The following is a 22,718-nucleotide window of genomic DNA, read 5'->3' as shown; positions in this document are numbered from 1 at the left end:
ACTTAAAGGGAACCTGTCTCGTTGAACATAGAGTCTGCTACATATTTTCCCCAAAAATGATATATCAACCTGCTCAGCTCCTCCTGCCAGCTATCTGCCAGCAGATAGGACTCCATGCTCAGTGTGACATGTTCCCTTTAATATAATTTGTCATATTATAATCTCTACTCAAAATAATACGTGTTCTGTTCCCTTCTTTTGTAATAACAGTTCTTCCTTCCTTCCTTTCTTCCTTCCTTTCTCCCTCTCTCTCTTTCTTTCAGGGTGGTTCAGACGAGGACATTGTTGAAGGACTAGATAAGATTCTAAATGCATTGAACACATTTTTGGTAAGTTGTGTTTACCACTTGTATGAAGCTACTTTATTACATGAATGCAGATGTGTGGTGTGTCTGGGGTAATAGTATTGTACTCCCTACGTCATTTCTATCTGTCATTTCCATCTGTTTGATATAAAGGCTTGGCTCAGACACTCTCTTCCTTCCTATATTTTCAATTAGGGTGTGTTACAGGGGTTGTCCACGATAACTAAAAAATGTTCTGAAAACACAATGAAAGACGCTTTACTGTTTAGTAAGCAGCAGTCTGTCCCCTGCCTTTACAATGACTTATTGATAAAAAAAAACTTGTATCTTCCATCTCTCTAGAATACCAATCTAAAAATAACCAAAGAGATCTTGGATTGCCTTTGCAAAGCAGTAAGTTCATTATTCAATACGTTTCCTTAATTCGTGCTGTTTTATGTCCACATCGTGCTCCTCACTACAATGGGCTTCTGAAGGTCCATGAAATAGCAGGCCTCCACAGAAATGACTTATTCCATACCAATAACAAAAACCGGGTCACACCTGTCCATGGGTTGTCTCAGTGAATAGGACTGAGCAGTAACACCACATACAACCACTAGACAGGAGTGCCACTGATTTTGGATGGAAGCAGCCATCTTTGTCTAATACTTATCGGCCCCTTTAACATTACATTATGGGCAGCTTAAAGGGGTTGTCCCACGACAAATATTCTACAGTTTCCAAACCAACACTTGGATCTGAATACTTTTGTTATTGCATATAATAAAAAAAAAATCATAGCCACTGAGTTATTCAATAAAATATATCTGTATAGCACCACCTGCTGTTTGTTTTTTCTTGTTTCTTTGTCCAGCTCACTGAGATGGCCGCACATGCTCAGTGTCATCCTTCAACTGCCTCCTGAGCTGTGATAGAGAGAGAGCTGCAGCAGAAGGGACACCCCCCCTGAGACGCAGCAGAAAATACACTCCTCTGCCAGCCTGATATAAATCACAAACACACAGCAATACTACTATATGAGCAAGGGTGGCATGTTTGGCAAAATAATTTAGCAAAAGCACACATCTCCTTTTTCCGCTTGCAAACAATAGAAAAACAAAAAAGGTACGGCTTATGTAATGCACAGTTGAAACAGTGAAAAGAAAATCGCCATGTTCTTAAAAGGGTTATCCCATGACTAATGTAAAAAATGAAAATCAGACATCTTATACTACTAACTAAGCTAGTACCAGCCCTCACCTCACATGGATCCAGAGATCTCCCTATTCCAGGGGTCAGCAACCTTCGGCACTCCAGCTGTTGTGAAACTACAATTCCCAGCATGCTCCATCCATTACTATGGGAATTATGAGACCAGCAGAGCAAGTATGCATGCTGGGAGTTGTAGTTTCACAACAGCTGGAGTGCCGGAGGTTGCCGGCCCCTGTCCTATTCATTGCTTTGATTTATATCAAGCTGGCAGCTCAGGGGAGTGCCTTTTCTGCTGCAGCTCTGGGGACGTGTCTTTTCCGCTGCAGCTCAGGGGACGTGTCTTTTCTGCTGCAGCTCAGGGGACGTGTCTTTTCCGCTGCAGCTCAGGGGAGTGTCTTTTCTGCTGCAGCTCAGGGGAGTGTCTTTTCTGCTGCAGCTCAGGGGAGTGTCTTTTCTGCTGCGGCTCAGGGGACGTGTCTTTTCTGCTGCAGCTCAGGGGAGTGTCTTTTCTGCTGCAGCTCAGGGGAGTGTCTTTTCTGCTGCAGCTCAGGGGAGTGTCTTTTCTGCTGCGGCTCAGGGGAGTGTCTTTTCTGCTGCAGCTCAGGGGGCGTGTCTTTTCTGCTTCAGTTCTTTCCTTTCCACAGCTCAGGAGGCACTCGATGAAACTGAGCATGTGCGGCCATCTAAGCGAGCAGGACAAAGAAATGAGAAAATAAGTGGCGCTATACAGATACATTTTATTGAATAATTCAGTTGTCTGTAAATACATAATTTCCGGCAGGTGCCAACATCCTACCTCCCCAAATGAAAGGTTCAGCCTCCTCCCCGCCACTCCAGTCCTGCTCCCGTGTCTCCATCTTTCAGTCCAGGGTTTGTTACAAATGATGTATTCCCGGACAACCCCTTTAAAGGGGTTAAAGTGAACATAAACTTCGGACATGGCCTCCTCTTCCTTACTAAATGAATCATTCAAATGTATTTATTTTTGCTTTACAGATAGATGAGATTACAAAGTCAGGGTGTTTGAATAAGCCATTGACGGTAGGAACAAATTCTCTGAATTTTCTTTAATAGAACCAATATCATTTTACTTTGGCAACATCATCATTCTCTAATGACGTGGTGTGTATTCAACCATGTTATACTTGATAGAGATGAGCGAGTCCACCGAAGTGGATTTTTGATCCGAATTTCAGGTTAAATTTGATTCGCTGTGAAGCCGAATTTTCGAATGCTTCGTGGTAGTGAATCGATTTAACCTGAAATAGTGTAAAAATCTAAAAAATCTAACTTACCGCCTTCATTTGCTTGTGACGAGCCGGCCACCGGCATCTTGATTGAAGATCTTGGCTGAAATCCCGTGCATGGTGACATATGATGTCATGAGCAAATGGAGGAGGTAAGTATGATTTTGAAGTTTGATTAAATTTTTTATGTTCCTTTTACACTGTTTTTACACTCAGATGTCACAATCATGTATGAACGTGGCAGGGGTACAATGATGGGGGTGGCGCTATCGCAGCGCCCTGTAATGGCACCTGCTACTTTTAAAAAAAATGTGATTCTTGACAAAGTAATTCGTCACTAAGCAAATTCTTTTGTAAAATTCGGCAAAGCAGCCAAATCGAATTTTCTAAAACTTTGCTAATCTCTAATACTTGGTGTATCATCCTAGACAATGAGATTTATCAGTAATCCACAACATACTTAAAGAAAATGTATCACCTTCATATATATTTTTTAATAATTACAACCAAATTTTGAAAAATATTCTTTTTTTAATTTGATTTCATTTCTTGGTTGTACATTTTTTATACTACATTCTGCACATGATTGTGGGGGCTGCCATCTTGCCTGAGCAGTTTTTAACTTCATTCAGAAATATGTCATAGAAACCTGTAGACCGGAAATGTTTATTGATTACTATGGCAGAGTGTTGTACGCATGCTCTGTGGCCTGTACAAAAGTCATTGCGCAGGGAGGGGGAGAACATGAGCTGTGATTATCCACTATTGTGAATGGTGAATCCTGTGTTAGGCTCCATTCACACGTCCGCAACGTGTTTTGCAGATACACGGAGCCGCAAAGCACGGAAAGCGGCAATGTGCGTTCCGCATTTTGCGGACTGCACATTGCCGGCACTAATAGAATATGCAATTGCGGACAAGAATAGGACATGTTCTATTTTTTTGCGGAACGGAAGTGCGGATCCGCAATTCCGTGTCCGGGCAGCACATCGTGCTGCCCCATAGGAATGAATGGGTCCGCAATTCCGTTCCGCAAAATGCAGAACGAAATTGCGGACGTGTGAATGGAGACTTATCTATAGTGATATCTTACATTGTTATCCAGCCTCTGATAACAATGTAAGAACAGGAAATTTCAGTTGATTATGAGGCCTCCTAGTTATTGTAATAACTGCACGATTTTTAAAATATAGTTGAAATAGATTTAACGTAATAAATTGACTGAAATTCTAATAACACATTATTTTTAAATTATGTGCTGGCATTATAAAATCAGCAGTCACATCTTACAAAAAATTTTAAAAAATGCATTTTTATTATTAAATACATTTTATTGCACATACTTTACATAAAAGCAAGAAAAAAAATTATTAGGTATCCACAAACATGACCGAAATAACATGAACAACTCATTTAACAGGTTATCCAGTGTGAAATATGTACAACTTAACGCTTTTGCTACCAGCGCTATACATGTGCGGCGCTGGAGTGATGGGCAAACATGCCGCCCGCTCGCACATGCAGCAGGCACCATGGCCGACAGGTCTCCGCTGTTTCAAACAGCAGAGACCCGCGGCTAATGACCGCAACTGGCAATAATGCCGAACGCAGTCATTAAGGCCTTTAAGATGCCGTGATCAAGTGAGATCACAGCATATAAAAGGTGAAAAACCTCTTGCGCCTCCGGGCTTCTTATCAGCATCTTCTGCGGTCAATGAGGATGCCGGTAATATATAATATAAAAATATAAAAATATTTACGCCAAACTGAAAAATGGATCAAAATGGCCGATTTGCTATTTTTTCATCATTTCTCTTAACAAATGTAATAAAATGCAATCAAAAAGTCACACACTGCAAAATGGTATTAATAAAAACGACAGATTGTCCTGCAAAAAAATGAGCCCCCACACAGTGCTGCAGACATAAAGTTATTGGGGTCAGTATATGGTGATATCAAAAAATTGTAAAGTTTACATTTATTTTTACACTATTTAGACATAAAAAAAACTATACCTATGTGATATCATTGTAATCGTACTGACCCAGAGAATGAAGGGCATCGGTCAGTTTTGCCACAAAGGGAACGCCATAGGGACAAAACCAGTTAAACGGTGGAGGAATTGCATTTTTTTTCCCTTCCAGCTTCCCACTACATTGTATGCCATATTAAAAGGTGGCATTAGAAAGTACATCTTGTCCCGCAAAAGATAAGACCTCACATGGCTTTGTGAAGTGAAAAATAAAAAAGTTATAGCTCAAGAAAGATAGAAAAGCAAAATGAAAATGCAATAATGAAAAAACCTCAGTATTTCATTAAACAATAAAGTTAAAAAAGCAATTCTCAAAAAACACCTTTACTATATTTGCAATGCAAAAAGATATATATACATTCAAGTAATTTATATTTACCCTCAAACATCACCAAACAATTTCTCTTGCACAAAACTACTCCTTATACAGCCATGTCAATGAAAAAACGAAAAAGTTACAGCTGCTTAAACATGGAAAGGCAAACACTGGAAACAGTGGCTGGTCACTAAGTGGTTGAACCGTACCCAATAACTAAAGGTGGTCAAGCTTAAAAAAAAGAGCACATTCTTCAATGCTTAATTGCTCATGCCATCATGAATAACGTATCAAAGGTGCATTTAATTCCCATTCTTCATGCTGGAAGCCTTCACTGCCTCTCTTAGGGCTTGTTCACAAATTGGCAAATTGCGGTCCGCAATGCACGGGCACTGACTGTGTGCCAGCCGCTTAGGGATCGCGGCCCCATTCACTTGAATGGGTCAGCGATCCGTCGGTTCCGCAAAAAGATATAGCAAGTTCTATCTTTTTACGGTGCAGAGGCATGGAACGGAACCCCAGAAAGGACTCTGTAGTGTTCCGTTCTTCCGTTCAGCACCGTTCCGCATCTCCGGATTTGCGGACCCATTGAAATGAATGGGTCAGCATCCGTGATGCGGAATGCACATGGAACGGTCCGCAATACGGCAACAGGCTTCACACAGTCGCGTGAATGAGCCCTTAGCCTGTAGGAGGGACAACTTCCATGTTTGCCTGTTTCTAACCCTATTGAACTATAGACATGAGAAGAATCTTTTGCTCACAAATTCTCGCTTTGCTTCCTCAAAATACAAGGGTTTACAAAAAAAAAAAAGTTGTTATTTCTATAAAGCATAGCCTGGGAATAAGGCTTACAAAAGTGTTGGCTCTAGAACAGGCACTTTACTCCTGCTACATTATCTTATAACCTGAGTAAGCAAAGAGGTATCTCCCAAGAAAGAGAACCATACTGACGAGGGACAAGCACCCCGAAAAATCCGTCTACGGATAGATATCTAGCCTGGCTGTTTTCTCAGATTTGTTGGAAAGTCAGATCTTGACTCATAAGGAGCCACTTCCAAGAGGTGGCGCTAGCGAGATGGTTCTCTTTCTAGGGAGATGCTTCTTTGCATATTTGTTTCCCACGGAGAACTGCCAATAAGTCAACACACCCTGGAGTGCCTCCAGTTAGGCCTCTTTCACACCACCGTTTTTTTTTTTTTTCCCGTTTACGGGCCGTTTTTTGCATTCCGTACACGGTCCATTTACAAAACCATTCATTTTAATGGTTCCGCAAAAAAAAAGGAATGTACTCCATATGCATTCCATTTCCGTATATTTTCGTTTTTCCGTTCCGTTTAAAGATAGAACATGTCCAATTATTGCCTGCAAATCACGTTCCGTGGCTCCATTCAAGTCAATGGGTCCGCAAAAAAAAACAGAACACATACGGAAATGCATCCGTATGTCTTCCGTATCCGCTCCGTTTTTGCTGAACCATCTATTGAAAATTTTATGTCCAGCCAAATTTTTTCTATGTAATTACTGTATACTGTATATACCATAGGGAAAAATGGAACGAAAAAACGATACAGAAACGGAAACACAACGGAAAAAAAAAAATGAACAACAGATCCGTGAAAAACGGACCGCAAAACACTGAAAAAGCCATACGGTTGTATGAAAGAGGCCTAAGTCTCCATACAGGACTGGTCTATTTAAGGAAATTCTGCACCCCGCCTAAGCCGCCTATTAACTGAGTATAAAGGCTGCTTCACACGAGCGGATGGCTTGGCTGTCATTCACGCTGCGGATGACACGCACGGCATCCGCTCGTGTGAAAGAGCCCTAAGGGGAGGTTGTTATGCAGGGACAGAGAAAGCGAAGGCTGATAACTGAAGAGATTGGTGCAGAAAGAGGAGATCATGACCATATACCAGAATAAGGCTACTTTTCCATATGGGTTTTGGTTTCAGGTTTTGGGATCCGGCAGAAGATCTCAAATCCTGACCAAAACGATTCAGTTTTGATTACACATCAGGATACATCCCTTCCGTTAGGATGCAGTTGTGTGAAATCGAAATGGATCATAAATACATTAGGATCCTTAAAAAAAATGAACCGCCACCATTGACTTACATTGTATTCAGTGACGGATCCAGTTTTGTGTCCGGTCACAAGACGGAATGCTGACGGGACGGAAGGCCTCCTGATGCATCCTGAACGGATCTCTTTCCATTCAGAATGCATGGGGCCAAACGGAACCATTTTGGCATGGTTTGGAGATCCTCTTCCGGATCTCAAAACTGAAATGCCAAGACACATGTGTGAAAGTAGCCTAAGAGCTGTGGGAATGATCTGCTCACGGACATGATATGCTATAGCTTGCCAATGAAACTGGTCAAAATCAACAAGGAAATTAGGAATGCCTTATGTTGGTATACACAGTCTTCGTCTGTCGTAGGCCAGTCTCACATGTGCTTATTAAAGAGGACCTGTTACCTCTCCTGGTATTCCCCATGTAATGCCAGCAGTTTGAAATGAAGGTCCAGATGGGTGCTACCAGTTGGGGGGGGGGGGTCGCTGCAAAGCCTGACATTATCCAATCAGTGCTCCCTGTGTCAAACAGTGCAGGGACACACCCACAACTGGTAACACCCATCTGGACCTTCATTTCAAACTGCTAATTCTTTCATAACTTTTAGCAGGAATAATAAAGGGATGACATATTATAGAGTCATAACAATAGAGGCTCCAGAATTGTTATTACATAGGGGATGCAAGTAGTTACTACATCAGACATGTCAGGAGAGGGGACAGCTCCTTTTTAAGGGCAGTTGACCTCGTACACATAGATGTGAGTGATGACAATCTCTGTACAGCACTGTGGAATATGTTATATAAATGATTATAAGTAAGTATATGGTAACTATTCAACTCATCCGCCTTTCTCATGTTCTTTCAGGAAATTACTAGCTGTATAACGGTAAATATTCACCATTAACACGTCGGCTTTTACAGTTTTCTATAACCCTTTACTGTAGTGAATCTCAGCACTGTCATCCAGCTAATTCAGATGCTTCCACAATTCTGCACTTGACGGCACAGGCCAAAATGTGAGGCCCACAATGCATGACGTCAGGATGGTAGTGGTGGTGGTGACCCTGATAGTGGTAGTAGTACTCACAGTTCATGGTGGCAATCTTCCCTCTGGCACTCTCCAGGCTGTGCACAGTGAAAAGAGGGCACACCCTTTCTTCATTCAGGGAACTCCCTGGCTTTATGGGGTTCCTGCCCAGTGACAGTTGGGGAGCCCTTGTGAACTGTAAGAAGCAATGATCAGGCCTTGTTTATTTGCAAAACATAAAAGCGGTCAATTACTTTATTGGGCGTATATCTGGTGCAGATTTGCGCCGCAATCTCTGATTTTTCCCTGGTGACGCGAGGTCTAAAAAAGGGGGTGGGGGGGGGGGGTGGTTTGGGCAGGGAAGGGATGGGCCTGGTTTAGGCGTAGAAAATTGTCTAAGGCCCTTTTCACACGGGCGAGATTTCCGCGCGGGTGTGATGCGGGAGGTGAACGCATTGCACCCGCACTGAATCCGGACCCATTCACTTCTATGGGGCTGTGCACATAGCAGTGATTTTCACGCATCACTTGTGCGTTGCGTGAAAATCGCAGCATGCTCCTCTCTGTGTGTTTTTCACGCAACGCAGGCCCCATAGAAGTGAATGGGGCTGCGTTAAAATCGCAAGCATCCGCAAGCAAGTGCGGATGCAGTGCGATTTTCACGCACGGTTGCTAGGAGATGATCGGGATGGGGACCCGATCATTATTATTTTCCCTTATAACATGGTTATAAGGGAAAATAATAGCATTCTTAATACAGAATGCATAGTACAATAGGGCTGAAGGGGTTCAAAAAATATAAAAAATAATTTAACTTACCTTAATCCACTTGCTCGCGCAGCCGGCTTCTCTTCTGTCTTCATCTTTGTTGTGCACAGGAAAAGGACCTGTGGTGACGTCACTACGCTCCTCACATGGTCCGTCACATGATCCACCACCATGGTAAACGATCATGTGATGGACCATGTGATGAGCGCAGTGACGTCATCAAAGGTCCTATTCCTCAGAAGAAGACAGAAGAGAAGCCGGGCTGCGCGAACAAGTGGATTAAGGTGAGTTAAATTATTTTTTATTTATTTAACCCCTCCAGCGCTATTGTACTAAGCATTCTGTATTAAGAATGCTATTATTTTCCCTTATAACCATGTTTTAAGGGAAAATAATACAATCTGCACAACACCTAACCCAAACTCGAACTTCTGTGAAGAAGTTCGGGTTTGGGTACCAAACATCACGTTTTTTCTCACGCGCGTGCAAAACGCATTACAATGTTTTGCACTCGCGCAGAAAAATTGCCAAAAACATGACGCCCGTGTGAAAGAGGCATAAATGTAAGATAGCAAGGAAGCCGTCTTACATTTAGAAGTGGTGGTGGATCCACCGAAGATATGTAGAGGCCGGCGCCTCTACTTAACTTTGGCGATCCACCACCAGCTATAGGGAATATTAAAGGGAACCTGTCACCTGGATTTTGGGTATAGAGCTGAGGACATGGGCTGCTAGATGGCCGCTAGCACATCCGCAATACCCAGTCCCCATAGCTCTGTGTGCTTTTATTGTGTAAAAAAAAATGATTTGATACATATGCAAATTGACCTGAGATGAGTCAGAGCTTGAAAATATGACTCTTCTCTGGTCGAAGTGCAGTGTACTCAAGTTGTGCGTAGTAGGTGTTTCTGGGTGTAGTAGTGCAATGTACACTAACCTGGTACAGCTGACTCTCTGCAAGGGCAGGTATAGGTAGGGATAGTTCGTGACGCCAGTGCCAAGTAAACGGTGGCACGCCGTTTGCGGATGCAGGAATAATTTGAGGAAACGTGGTGTTAAAACAGAACTTCAACTTTAGTAGTTTGCAGGCAGAGACAATATTGGAAACGCAGTTCCTCAGCATACAGTCGATTTTGCAATTCGGTCGATGCAGGCAATTCAGTACAGCAGGGTAATTACAGAGTGTTGAACACAGGATTTGCAGCAAAGGAGCTTGCACTCTAACTCTGTCTGATCCTGGAATGTAGCAATTCTTCACCAAGGCCCATTAACCTAAGTCTGGCTTTATCTCCTTGATTATGGCTTACATAAGTACCTCCTCTGTTTCTCTCAGTACCTCTGGCTCCTCTGTTCTTTGCCTCAGTCTCTCCTAGCTTCTGAATGGTTCCTCAGGCCCTTAGGCTAAGATGTTCCTGCTTCTGCTTATGGGTATTCAGGAGGGAATCTTCTCCTGAACAGCAGGCTTCAGGCCTGGACTGGTCTCAGACATTGTCTAAACTCCAACTGTAGATTACAGATACTAGACTCTGTCTGCCCTGCACTTCCCTGACTGGCCTTATATAAACTCGGGCTCCCTAGCTCCCTCTATGGACTAGAAGTTGTAATTACACCCCTAGCAGGCCTGTGCATACAAGTTTCAGTAACAGGGAAATACACACATTACATTACATTTTATAAAACTGACATATACCAACTTCCCAATATTAAGGTGGGACGACAGCACACCAAGTGACCTTTGGTAGTAACGGGTATTACAACTCCCGTATACTACAACACGAGTAAGATATGACTCTTTTATGTTAATTTGCATATGTATCAAATCAGTTTTTTTGACACAATAAAAGCACACAGAGCTATGGGGACTGGGAATTGCGGATGTGCTAGTGGCCATCTAGCAGCCCATGTCCTCAGCTCTATACCCAAAATCCAGGTGACAGGTTCCTTTTAAGACCGGCGTCTAAAACGCTGGTCTTAATAAATGACCCCCAAAGTCTCACTTTACTGAATAGATAATGGGAGTAGTAGTTCATACAGCAGCAAAAGGCATAGTTCAAAAGTATATTACTAATGACCCTGCTCCCCCCTCCTCCTGTCACCCCACTAGTGACCCTGCTCCCCCCTCCTCCTGTCACCCCACTAGTGACCCTGCTCCCTCCTCCTCCTCCTGTCACCCCACTAGTGACCCTGCTCCCTCCCCCCTGTCACCCCACTAGTGACCCTGCTCCCCCCTCCTCCTGTCACCCCACTAGTGACCCTGCTCCCCACTCCTCCTGTCACCCCACTAGTGACCCTGCTCCCCCTCCCCCTGTCACACCACTAGTGACCCTGCTCCCCCCTCCTCCTGTCACCCCACTAATGACCCTGCCCCCCTCCTCCTGTCACCCCACTAGTGACCCTGCTCCCCCTCCTCCTGTCACCCCACTAGTGACCCTGCTCCCCCCTCCTCCTGTCACCCCACTAGTGACCCTGCTCCCCCTCCTCCTGTCACCCCACTAGTGACCCTGCTCCCCCTCCTCCTGTCACCCCACTAGTGACCCTGCTCCCCACTCCTCCTGTCACCCCACTAGTGACCCTGCTCCCCCCTCCTCCTCTCACCCCACTAGTGACCCTGCTCCCCCCTCCTTCTGTCACCCCACTAGTGACGCTGCTCCCCCTCCCCCTGTCACACCACTAGTGACCCTGCTCCCTCTTCTTCATGTCACCCCACTAGTGACCTTGCTCCTCCCTCCTCCTCTCACCCCACTAGTGACCCTGCTCCCCCTCCTCCTCTCACCCCACTAGTGACCCTGCTCCCTCCTCCTCCTGTCACCCCACTAGTGACGCTGCTGCCCCCTCCACCTGTCACCCCACTAGTGACCCTGCTCCCCCCCTCCTCCTGTCACCCCACTAGTGACCCTGCTCCCCCCTCCTCCTGTCACCCCACTAGTGACCCTGCTCCCTCCTCCTCCTGTCACCCCACTAGTGACCCTGCTCCCTCTTCCTCATGTCACCCCACTAGTGACCCTGCTCCCTCCTCCTTCTGTCACCCCACTAGTGACCCTGCTCCCCCCTCCTCCTGTCACCCCATTAGTGACCCTGCTCCCCACTCCCCCTGTCACCCCACTAGTGACCCTGCTCCCCCTCCTCCTGTCACCCCACTAGTGACCCTGCTCCCCCTCCTCCTGTCACCCCACTAGTGACCCTGCCCCCCCCTCCTCCTGTCACCCCACTAGTGACCCTGCTCCCCCTCCACCTGTCACCCCACTAGTGACCCTGCTCCCCCCCTCCTCCTGTCACCCCACTAGTGACCCTGCTCCCCCTCCACCTGTCACCCCACTAGTGACCCTGCTCCCCACTCCTCCTGTCACCCCACTAGTGACCCTGCTCCCTCCTCCTCCTGTCACCCCAATAGTGACCCTGCTCCCCCTCCTCCTGTCACCCCACTAGTGACACTGCTCCCCCTCCTCCTGTCACCCCACTAGTGACCCTGCTCCCCCTCCTCCTGTCAAACCACTAGTGACCCTGTGCCCCCCTCCTCCTGTCACCCCACTAGTGACCCTGCTCCCCCTCCTCCTGTGACCCCACTAGTGACCCTGCTCCCCCCTCCTCCTGTCACCCCACTAGTGACCCTGCTCCCCCTCCTCCTGTCACCCCACTAGTGACCCTGCTCCTCCTTCCTCCTGTCACCCCACTAGTGACCCTGCTCCCTCCTCCTCCTGTCACCCCACTAGTGACCTTGCTCCCCCTCCTCCTGTCACCCCAGTAGTGACCCTGCTCCCCCTCCTCCTGTCACCCCACTAGTGACCCTGCGCCCCCCTCCTCCTGTCACCCCACTAGTGACCCTGCTCCCCCCTCCTCCTGTCACCCCACTAGTGAACCTGCTCCCTCCTCCTCCTGTCACCCCACTAGTGACCCTGCGCCCCCCTCCTCCTGTCACCCCACTAGAGATCCTGCGCCCCCCTCCTCCTGTCACCCCACTAGTGACCCTGCGCCCCCCTCCTCCTGTCACCCCACTAGTGATCCTGCTCCCCCTCCTCCTGTCACCCCACTAGTGACCCTGCTCCCCCTCCTCCTGTCACCCCACTAGTGACCCTGCTCCCTCCTCCTCCTGTCACCCCACTAGTGACCATGCGCCCCCCTCCTCCTGTCACCCCACTAGTGACCCTGCTCCCACCTCCTCCTGTCACCCCACTAGTGACCCTGCTCCATCCTCCTCCTGTCACCCCACTAGTGACCCTGCTCCCCCCTCCTCCTGTCACCCCACTAGTGACCCTGTTCCCCCCTCCTCCTGTCACCCCACTAGTGACCCTGCTCCCCCCTCCTCCTATCACCCCAGTAGTGACCCTGCTCCCCCTCCTCCTGTCACCCCACTAGTGACCCTGCTCCCACCACCTCCTGTCACCCCACTAGTGACACTGCTCCCCCTCCTCCTGTCACCCCACTAGTGGCCCTGCGCCCCCCTCCTCCTGTCACCCCACTAGTGACCCTGCGCCCCCCTCCTCCTGTCACCCCACTAGTGACCCTGCCCCCGTCCTCCTGTCACCCCACTAGTGACCCTGCTCCCCCTCCTCCTGTCACCCCACTAGTGACACTGCTCCCCTTCCTCCTGTCACCCCACTAGTGACCCTGCTCCCCCCTCCTCCTGTCACCCCACTAGTGACCCTGCTCCCACCTCCTCCTGTCACCCCACTAGTGACACTGCTCCCCCTCCTCCTGTCACCCCACTAGTGGCCCTGCGCCCCCCTCCTCCTGTCACCCCACTAGTGACCCTGCTCCCACCTCCTCCTGTCACCCCACTAGTGACCCTGCCCCCGTCCTCCTGTCACCCCACTAGTGACCCTGCTCCCCCTCCTCCTGTCACCCCACTAGTGACACTGCTCCCCCTCCTCCTGTCACCCCACTAGTGACCCTGCTCCCTCCTCCTCCTGTCACCCCACTAGTGACCCTGCTCCCCCTCCTCCTGTCACCCCACTAGTGACCCTGCCCCCGTCCTCCTGTCACCCCACTAGTGACCCTGCTCCCTCTTCCTCATGTCACCCCACTAGTGACCCTGCTCCCCCTCCTCCTGTCACCCCACTAGTGACCCTGCTCCCCCCTCTTCCTGTCACCCCACTAGTGACCCTGCTCCCACCTCCTCCTGTCACCCCACTAGTGACCCTGCTCCTCCTTCCTCCTGTCACCCCACTAGTGACCCTGCTCCCTCCTCCTCCTGTCACCCCACTAGTGACCCTGCTCCCCCTCCTCCTGTCACCCCACTAGTGACCCTGCGCCCACCTCCTCCTGTCACCCCACTAGTGACCCTGCTCCCCCCTCCTCCTGTCACCCCACTAGTGACCCTGCTCCCTCCTCCTCCTGTCACCCCACTAGTGACCCTGCGCCCCCTCCTCCTGTCACCCCACTAGTGACCCTGCTCCCCCTCCTCCTGTCACCCCACTAGTGACCCTGCGCCCCCCTCCTCCTGTCACCCCACTAGTGACCCTGCTCCCCCTCCTCCTGTCACCCCACTAGTGACCCTGCAGCTCCTTCCTCCTGTCACCCCACTAGTGACCCTGCTCCCACCTCCTCCTGTCACCCCACTAGTGACCCTGCTCCCTCCTCCTCCTGTCACCCCACTAGTGACCCTGCTCCCCCTCCTCCTGTCACCCCACTAGTGACCCTGCGCCCCCCTCCTCCTGTCACCCCACTAGTGATCCTGCTCCCCCTCCTCCTGTCACCCCACTAGTGACCCTGCTCCCCCTCCTCCTGTCACCCCACTAGTGACCCTGCTCCCTCCTCCTCCTGTCACCCCACTAGTGACCCTGCGCCCCCCTCCTCCTGTCACCCCACTAGTGACCCTGCTCCCACCTCCTCCTGTCACCCCACTAGTGACCCTGCTCCCCCCTCCTCCTGTCACCCCACTAGTGACCCTGCTCCCCCCTCCTCCTGTCACCCCACTAGTGACCCTGCTCCCCCCTCCTCCTATCACCCCAGTAGTGACCCTGCTCCCCCTCCTCCTGTCACCCCACTAGTGACCCTGCTCCCACCTCCTCCTGTCACCCCACTAGTGACACTGCTCCCCCTCCTCCTGTCACCCCACTAGTGGCCCTGCGCCCCCCTCCTCCTGTCACCCCACTAGTGACCCTGCGCCCCCCTCCTCCTGTCACCCCACTAGTGACCCTGCTCCCCCTCCTCCTGTCACCCCACTAGTGACCCTGCTCCCCCTCCTACTGTCACCCCACTAGTGACCCTGCTCCCCCTCCTCCTGTGACCCCACTAGTGACCCTGCTCCCCCCTCCTCCTGTCACCCCACTAGTGACCCTGCTCCCACCTCCTCCTGTCACCCCACTAGTGACACTGCTCCCCCTCCTCCTGTCACCCCACTAGTGGCCCTGCGCCCCCCTCCTCCTGTCACCCCACTAGTGACCCTGCTCCCCCTCCTCCTGTCACCCCACTAGTGACCCTGTTCCCCCTCCTCCTGTCACCCCACCAGTGACCCTGCTCCCCCTCCCCCTGTCACCCCACTAGTGACCCTGCGCCCCCCTCCTCCTGTCACCCCACTAGTGACCCTGCTCCCTCCTCCTCCTGTCACCCCACTAGTGACCATGCGCCCCCCTCCTCCTGTCACCCCACTAGTGACCCTGCTCCCACCTCCTCCTGTCACCCCACTAGTGACCCTGCTCCCTCCTCCTCCTGTCACCCCACTAGTGACCCTGCTCCCCCCTCCTCCTGTCACCCCACTAGTGACCCTGCTCCCCCCTCCTCCTGTCACCCCACTAGTGACCCTGCTCCCCCCTCCTCCTATCACCCCAGTAGTGACCCTGCTCCCCCTCCTCCTGTCACCCCACTAGTGACCCTGCTCCCACCTCCTCCTGTCACCCCACTAGTGACACTGCTCCCCCTCCTCCTGTCACCCCACTAGTGGCCCTGCGCCCCCCTCCTCCTGTCACCCCACTAGTGACCCTGCGCCCCCCTCCTCCTGTCACCCCACTAGTGACCCTGCCCCCGTCCTCCTGTCACCCCACTAGTGACCCTGCTCCCCCTCCTCCTGTCACCCCACTAGTGACACTGCTCCCCTTCCTCCTGTCACCCCACTAGTGACCCTGCTCCCCCCTCCTCCTGTCACCCCACTAGTGACCCTGCTCCCACCTCCTCCTGTCACCCCACTAGTGACACTGCTCCCCCTCCTCCTGTCACCCCACTAGTGGCCCTGCGCCCCCCTCCTCCTGTCACCCCACTAGTGACCCTGCTCCCACCTCCTCCTGTCACCCCACTAGTGACCCTGCTCCCCCTCCTCCTGTCACCCCACTAGTGACCCTGCTCCCCCTCCTCCTGTCACCCCACTAGTGACACTGCTCCCCCTCCTCCTGTCACCCCACTAGTGACCCTGCTCCCTCCTCCTCCTGTCACCCCACTAGTGACCCTGCTCCCCCTCCTCCTGTCACCCCACTAGTGACCCTGCCCCCGTCCTCCTGTCACCCCACTAGTGACCCTGCTCCCTCTTCCTCATGTCACCCCACTAGTGACCCTGCTCCCCCTCCTCCTGTCACCCCACTAGTGACCCTGCTCCCCCCTCTTCCTGTCACCCCACTAGTGACCCTGCTCCCCCTCCTCCTGTCACCCCACTAGTGACCCTGCTCCTCCTTCCTCCTGTCACCCCACTAGTGACCCTGCTCCCTCCTCCTCCTGTCACCCCACTAGTGACCCTGCTCCCCCTCCTCCTGTCACCCCACTAGTGACCCTGCGCCCACCTCCTCCTGTCACCCCACTAGTGACCCTGCGCCCCCTCCTCCTGTCACCCCACTAGTGACCCTGCTCCCCCTCCTCCTGTCACCCCACTAGTGACCCTGCGCCCCCCTCCACCTGTCACCCCACTAGTGATCCTGCTCCCCCTCCTCCTGTCACCCCACTAGTGACCCTGCTCCCCCTCCTCCTGTCACCCCACTAGTGACCCTGCTCCCTCCTCCTCCTGTCACCCCACTAGTGACCCTGCGCCCCCCTCCTCCTGTCACCCCACTAGTGACCCTGCTCCCACCTCCTCCTGTCACCCCACTAGTGACCCTGCTCCCCCCTCCTCCTGTCACCCCACTAGTGACCCTGCTCCCCCCTCCTCCTGTCACCCCACTAGTGACCCTGCTCCTACCTCCTCCTGTCACCCCACTAGTGACACTGCTCCCCCTCCTCCTGTCACCCCACTAGTGGCTCTGCGCCCCCCTCCTCCTGTCACCCCACTAGTGACCCTGCGCCCCCCTCCTCCTGTCACCCCACTAGTGACCCTGCTCCCCCTCCTCCTGTCACCCCACTAGTGACCCTGCTCCCCCTCCTACTGTCACCCCACTAGTGACCCTGCTCCTCCTTCCTCCTGTCACCCCACTAGTGACCCTGCTCCCACCTCCTCCTGTCACCCCACTAGTGACCCTGCTCCCACCTCCTCCTGTCACCCCACTAGTGACACTGCTCCCCCTCCTCCTGTTACCCCACTAGTGGCCCTGCGCCCCCTCCTCCTGTCACCCCACTAGTGACCCTGCGCCCCCCTCCTCCTGTCACCCCACTAGTGACCCTGCTCCCCCTCCTCCTGTCACCCCACTAGTGACCCTGCTCCCCCTCCTACTGTCACCCCACTAGTGACACTGCTCCCCCTCCTCCTGTCACCCCACTAGTGACCCTGCTCCCCCCTCCTCCTGTCACCCCACTAGTGACCCTGCTCCCACCTCCTCCTGTCACCCCACTAGTGACACTGCTCCCCCTCCTCCTGTCACCCCACTAGTGGCTCTGCGCCCCCCTCCTCCTGTCACCCCACTAGTGACCCTGCGCCCCCCTCCTCCTGTCACCCCACTAGTGACCCTGCTCCCCCTCCTCCTGTCACCCCACTAGTGACCCTGCTCCCCCTCCTACTGTCACCCCACTAGTGACCCTGCTCCTCCTTCCTCCTGTCACCCCACTAGTGACCCTGCTCCCACCTCCTCCTGTCACCCCACTAGTGACCCTGCTCCCACCTCCTCCTGTCACCCCACTAGTGACACTGCTCCCCCTCCTCCTGTTACCCCACTAGTGGCCCTGCGCCCCCTCCTCCTGTCACCCCACTAGTGACCCTGCGCCCCCCTCCTCCTGTCACCCCACTAGTGACCCTGCTCCCCCTCCTCCTGTCACCCCACTAGTGACCCTGCTCCCCCTCCTACTGTCACCCCACTAGTGACACTGCTCCCCCTCCTCCTGTCACCCCACTAGTGACCCTGCTCCCCCCTCCTCCTGTCACCCCACTAGTGACCCTGCTCCCACCTCCTCCTGTCACCCCACTAGTGACACTGCTCCCCCTCCTCCTGTCACCCCACTAGTGGCCCTGCGCCCCCCTCCTCCTGTCACCCCACTAGTGACCCTGCTCCCCCTCCTCCTGTCACCCCACTAGTGACCCTGCTCCCCCTCCTCCTGTCACCCCACTAGTGACCCTGCTCCTCCTTCCTCCTGTCACCCCACTAGTGACCCTGCTCCCTCCTCCTCCTGTCACCCCACTAGTGACCCTGCTCCCCCTCCTCCTGTCACCACACTAGTGGCCCTGCGCCCCCCTCCTCCTGTCACCCCACTAGTGACCCTGCTCCCCCTCCTCCTGTCACCCCACTAGTGACCCTGCTCCCCCTCCTCCTGTCACCCCACTAGTGACCCTGCTCCTCCTTCCTCCTGTCACCCCACTAGTGACCCTGCTCCCACCTCCTCCTGTCACCCCACTAGTGACCCTGCTCCCTCCTCCTCCTGTCACCCCACTAGTGACCCTGCTCCCCCTCCTCCTGTCACCCCACTAGTGACCGTGCGCCCCCCTCCTCCTGTCACCTTACTAGTGATCCTGCTCCCCCTCCTCCTGTCACCCCTTTAGTGACCCTGCTCCCCCTCCTCCTGTCACCCCACTAGTGACCCTGCTCCCTCCTCCTCCTGTCACCCCACTAGTGACCCTGCGCCCCCCTCCTCCTGTCACCCCACTAGTGACCCTGCTCCCACCTCCTCCTGTCACCCCACTAGTGACCCTGCTCCCCCCTCCTCCTGTCACCCCACTAGTGACCCTGCTCCCCCCTCCTCCTGTCACCCCACTAGTGACCCTGCTCCCCCCTCCTCCTATCACCCCAGTAGTGACCCTGCTCCCCCTCCTCCTGTCACCCCACTAGTGACCCTGCTCCCACCTCCTCCTCTCACCCCACTAGTGACACTGCTCCCCCTCCTCCTGTCACCCCACTAGTGGCCCTACGCCCCCCTCCTCCTGTCACCCCACTAGTGACCCTGCGCCCCCCTCCTACTGTCACCCCACTAGTGACCCTGCTCCCCCTCCTCCTGTCACCCCACTAGTGACCCTGCTCCCCCTCCTACTGTCACCCCACTAGTGACCCTGCTCCCCCTCCTCCTGTGACCCCACTAGTGACCCTGCTCCCCCCTCCTCCTGTCACCCCACTAGTGACCCTGCTCCCACCTCCTCCTGTCACCCCACTAGTGACACTGCTCCCCCTCCTCCTGTCACCCCACTAGTGGCCCTGCGCCCCCCTCCTCCTGTCACCCCACTAGTGACCCTGCTCCCCCTCCTCCTGTCACCCCACTAGTGACCCTGCTCCCCCTCCTCCTGTCACCCCACTAGTGACCCTGCTCCCCCTCCCCCTGTCACCCCACTAGTGACCCTGCGCCCCCCTCCTCCTGTCACCCCAGTAGTGACCCTGCTCCCCCTCCTCCTGTCACCCCACTAGTGACCCTGCTCCCACCTCCTCCTGTCACCCCACTAGTGACCCTGCTCCCCCCCTCCTCCTGTCACCCCAGTAGTGACCCTGCTCCCCCCTCCTCCTGTCACCCCACTAGTGACCCTGCTCCCCCTCCTCCTGTCACCCCACTAGTGACCCTGCTCCCCCTCCTCCTGTCACCCCACTAGTGACCCTGCGCCCCCCTCCTCCTGTCACCCCACTAGTGACCCTGCTCCCTCCTCCTCCTGTCACCCCACTAGTGACCCTGCCCCCGTCCTCCTGTCACCCCACTAGTGACTCTGCTCCCCCTCCTCCTGTCACCCCACTAGTGACCCTGCTCCCCCCTCCTCCTGTCACCCCACTAGTGACCCTGCCCCCGTCCTCCTGTCACCCCACTAGTGACTCTGCTCCCCCTCCTCCTGTCACCCCACTAGTGACACTGCTCCCCCTCCTCCTGTCACCCCACTAGTGGCCCTGCGCCCCCCTCCTCCTGTCACCCCACTAGTGACCCTGCGCCCCCCTCCTCCTGTCACCCCACTAGTGACCCTGCCCCCGTCCTCCTGTCACCCCACTAGTGACCCTGCTCCCCCTCCTCCTGTCACCCCACTAGTGACCCTCCGCCCCCCTCCTCCTGTCACTCCACTAGTGACCCTGCCCCCGTCCTCCTGTCACCCCACTAGTGACCCTGCTCCCCCTCCTCCTGTCACCCCACTATTGACTCTGCTCCCCCTCCTCCTGTCACCCCACTAGTGACCCTGCTCCCTCCTCCTCCTCCTGTCACCCCACTAGTGACCCTGCTCCCCCTCCTCCTGTCACCCCACTAGTAACCCTGCTCCCTCCTCCTCCTGTCACCCCACTAGTGACCCTGCTGCCCCCTCCCCCTGTCACCCCACTAGTGACCCTGCTCCCCCTCCTCCTGTCACCCCACTAGTGACCCTGCTCCCTCCTCCTCCTGTCATCCCACTAGTGACCCTGCTCCCCCTCCTCCTGTCACCCCACTAGTGACCCTGCTCCCCCCTCCTCCTGTCACCCCACTAGTGACCCTGCTCCCACTCCCCCTGTAACCCCACTAGTGACCCTGCTCCCCCTCCTCCTGTCACCCCACAGGGAAGAAGCTGAATAGACTCCACCGACTATGATGGGATCCATTCAGTTTCTGTTCGGGATCCTGTCTTTTTACCGGACACAGAAGTGCTGCATACAAGGCTTTCTTGTCTGGTCTTTCAACAGAATCTGCAACAGAGACTCCAGACGCAGCCTCCAGCGCAGATTTGAAGGCTACGTATTATGTATATTAGTAATGCTCACAGGTGCCCCCTCACAGTGTTTGCATTTCTCTCCGGCAAAGCTACCAGGTTCTGGCCCGTGAAATGTATACCATGTCTAGCGCGGCCCTCAGACAGAAAATGGTTGGGCACCACTGCTGTACACAACTAAAACTCAGCAACGGGCCATGATTAAATGAGAAATAAACCTGCAACTTGTAATAATGTGCTTTTTTGACTTTTAGGCTCTCGTTAAGGGTTTGCCAACTTTACTGGACTGTGTGGTAAAGAACTAAATGTATTGTTTATGTTGGCAAATGAATGAGTTGAATGTAATGAGCAAGTCCGTTCATACGTACATCACATCCTCTAAAAAGTGTTATTTTAGCACTAGCCTCTACCTGCTGTTCGTTAGAAGAACGGAGAGGGGCTGACTAGTGCCATTAGTTATGCCCTACAGACGGGCGCACACATAGATATCCGCATCCATAGCAAACGTAGCTTAGCAATGACAGCTTGGAAAACCCCTTTGCACTCGGCTCCCCCTAGTGGCTGCAGACAAAGGCAGGAGGAGTGTGTGGAGGGGTCTGCGCTATGGTGAATGCCTCACAGTCTAAAGATTAACAGTATTATCACTACATCTGACATAAACTGTCAATCAAGATTTATTTAGGTTGGTTAAAGCATTATGCAGGATAGGCAGACCGGAAATGAATTGTCCACTTCATTCAAGTTGTCACAAGGATGGGAGATAGAACGTTGCACTGCGTTGACAAGCGCACATTTAGTTTCAGGTACCCGGGGACAGATTCCCTTTAGAGCCGCAGTACATATGAAAGAGATTCCCATTTTGAAGGGCAGCAATGCTCATGCACTTTTGACATTTCTATCGTTTTCTCATTCTAAAGGCTCATGCACACAGCTGTAGCCGTATATGTGGTCCACAGACTGAGAATCCTACAAAACACGGATACCGCCCGTATGCCTTGTGCATTTTTTGAATCAGTACGTGCTGCCCTTAGTTACAACTGAAAAACGGACAAGTATAGGACATGTCTTTTTTTGGGGGGGTTTTTGCGGGCCCGCGGAATAGACGTACATGTGCTGCGGCCCCATTGAAATGAATGGTACTAAAACTATGGTTGTGCGCATGAACCCTAAATCTGTAAATGTTACTTATTCTATCCGAGGAGTGACTTGTGTCCTTATATTATTCTCCAGCTTGATGAAACGACATGTAAACTTCTTAACATGATCCTGGGAAATCTTGTGCCGATTAAACTCAATACGAATCTGGTAATTACATTCTACTTCACCTTACATACTCTCAGCATCAATTTAAAGCATTTCCTATTGAATTTGAGCTACAACTAAATGTTCTCACCTCCATCCATCTGGTTAGCAGTCAGTGGTTTAGGAATTGAAGAAAAGCGACAAAGTACAGTAAAAAGAAAGGCATTGCCTATATACAGCTCGCCTGGTACATAGGTCTGTCCTCACCTTTCCTCTTGGCATATCCTGATGTGTGGCATGAAATAACCAGCTTTGAAAAGAAACGTGATTTGCAGTACTCTGTTGGGAGATGCATATGCTATCTCTGTCTGTGTTTGGCCACCCAGTGGTTGTGGGCTGCATTGCAGCCTGTGGAGGATTTTGCTAGGGCACTGCAATATTGTGTCAAATTTGTATTGTGAGATATTGGAATCCTTCATAAAATTCAAGAAAATGTATAGGTGGGCTCATCTGTATTTCATTTACATCAACAAGCTGTTATTAAGTGGATGTGGATCTGCTGTGTCATTTGAACAGATTGGTTTT

At 52.3% G+C, this 22,718-nt stretch overlaps 1 protein-coding gene across 2 annotated transcripts in view; it reads left to right on the top strand.

Moving 5' to 3' along the window:
- Nucleotides 1–22,718, top strand: part of LOC120978577 — an 875,253-nt gene that overhangs the window by 849,184 nt on the left and 3,351 nt on the right. For both annotated transcript variants that reach the window (XM_040406808.1, XM_040406807.1), the window contains 6 exons: nucleotides 264–329; nucleotides 648–698; nucleotides 2,496–2,540; nucleotides 8,039–8,059; nucleotides 21,146–21,184; nucleotides 22,122–22,196. In XM_040406808.1, the coding sequence (XP_040262742.1) occupies nucleotides 264–329; nucleotides 648–698; nucleotides 2,496–2,540; nucleotides 8,039–8,059; nucleotides 21,146–21,184; nucleotides 22,122–22,196 (297 nt within the window). The remainder of the gene's footprint in view (nucleotides 1–263; nucleotides 330–647; nucleotides 699–2,495; nucleotides 2,541–8,038; nucleotides 8,060–21,145; nucleotides 21,185–22,121; nucleotides 22,197–22,718) is intronic.

Source organism: Bufo bufo, chromosome 9 (assembly GCF_905171765.1).
Source record: "Bufo bufo chromosome 9, aBufBuf1.1, whole genome shotgun sequence".
Classification (NCBI taxonomy): domain Eukaryota; kingdom Metazoa; phylum Chordata; class Amphibia; order Anura; family Bufonidae; genus Bufo; species Bufo bufo.
This window is presented reverse-complemented; position numbering and strand designations above follow the sequence as displayed.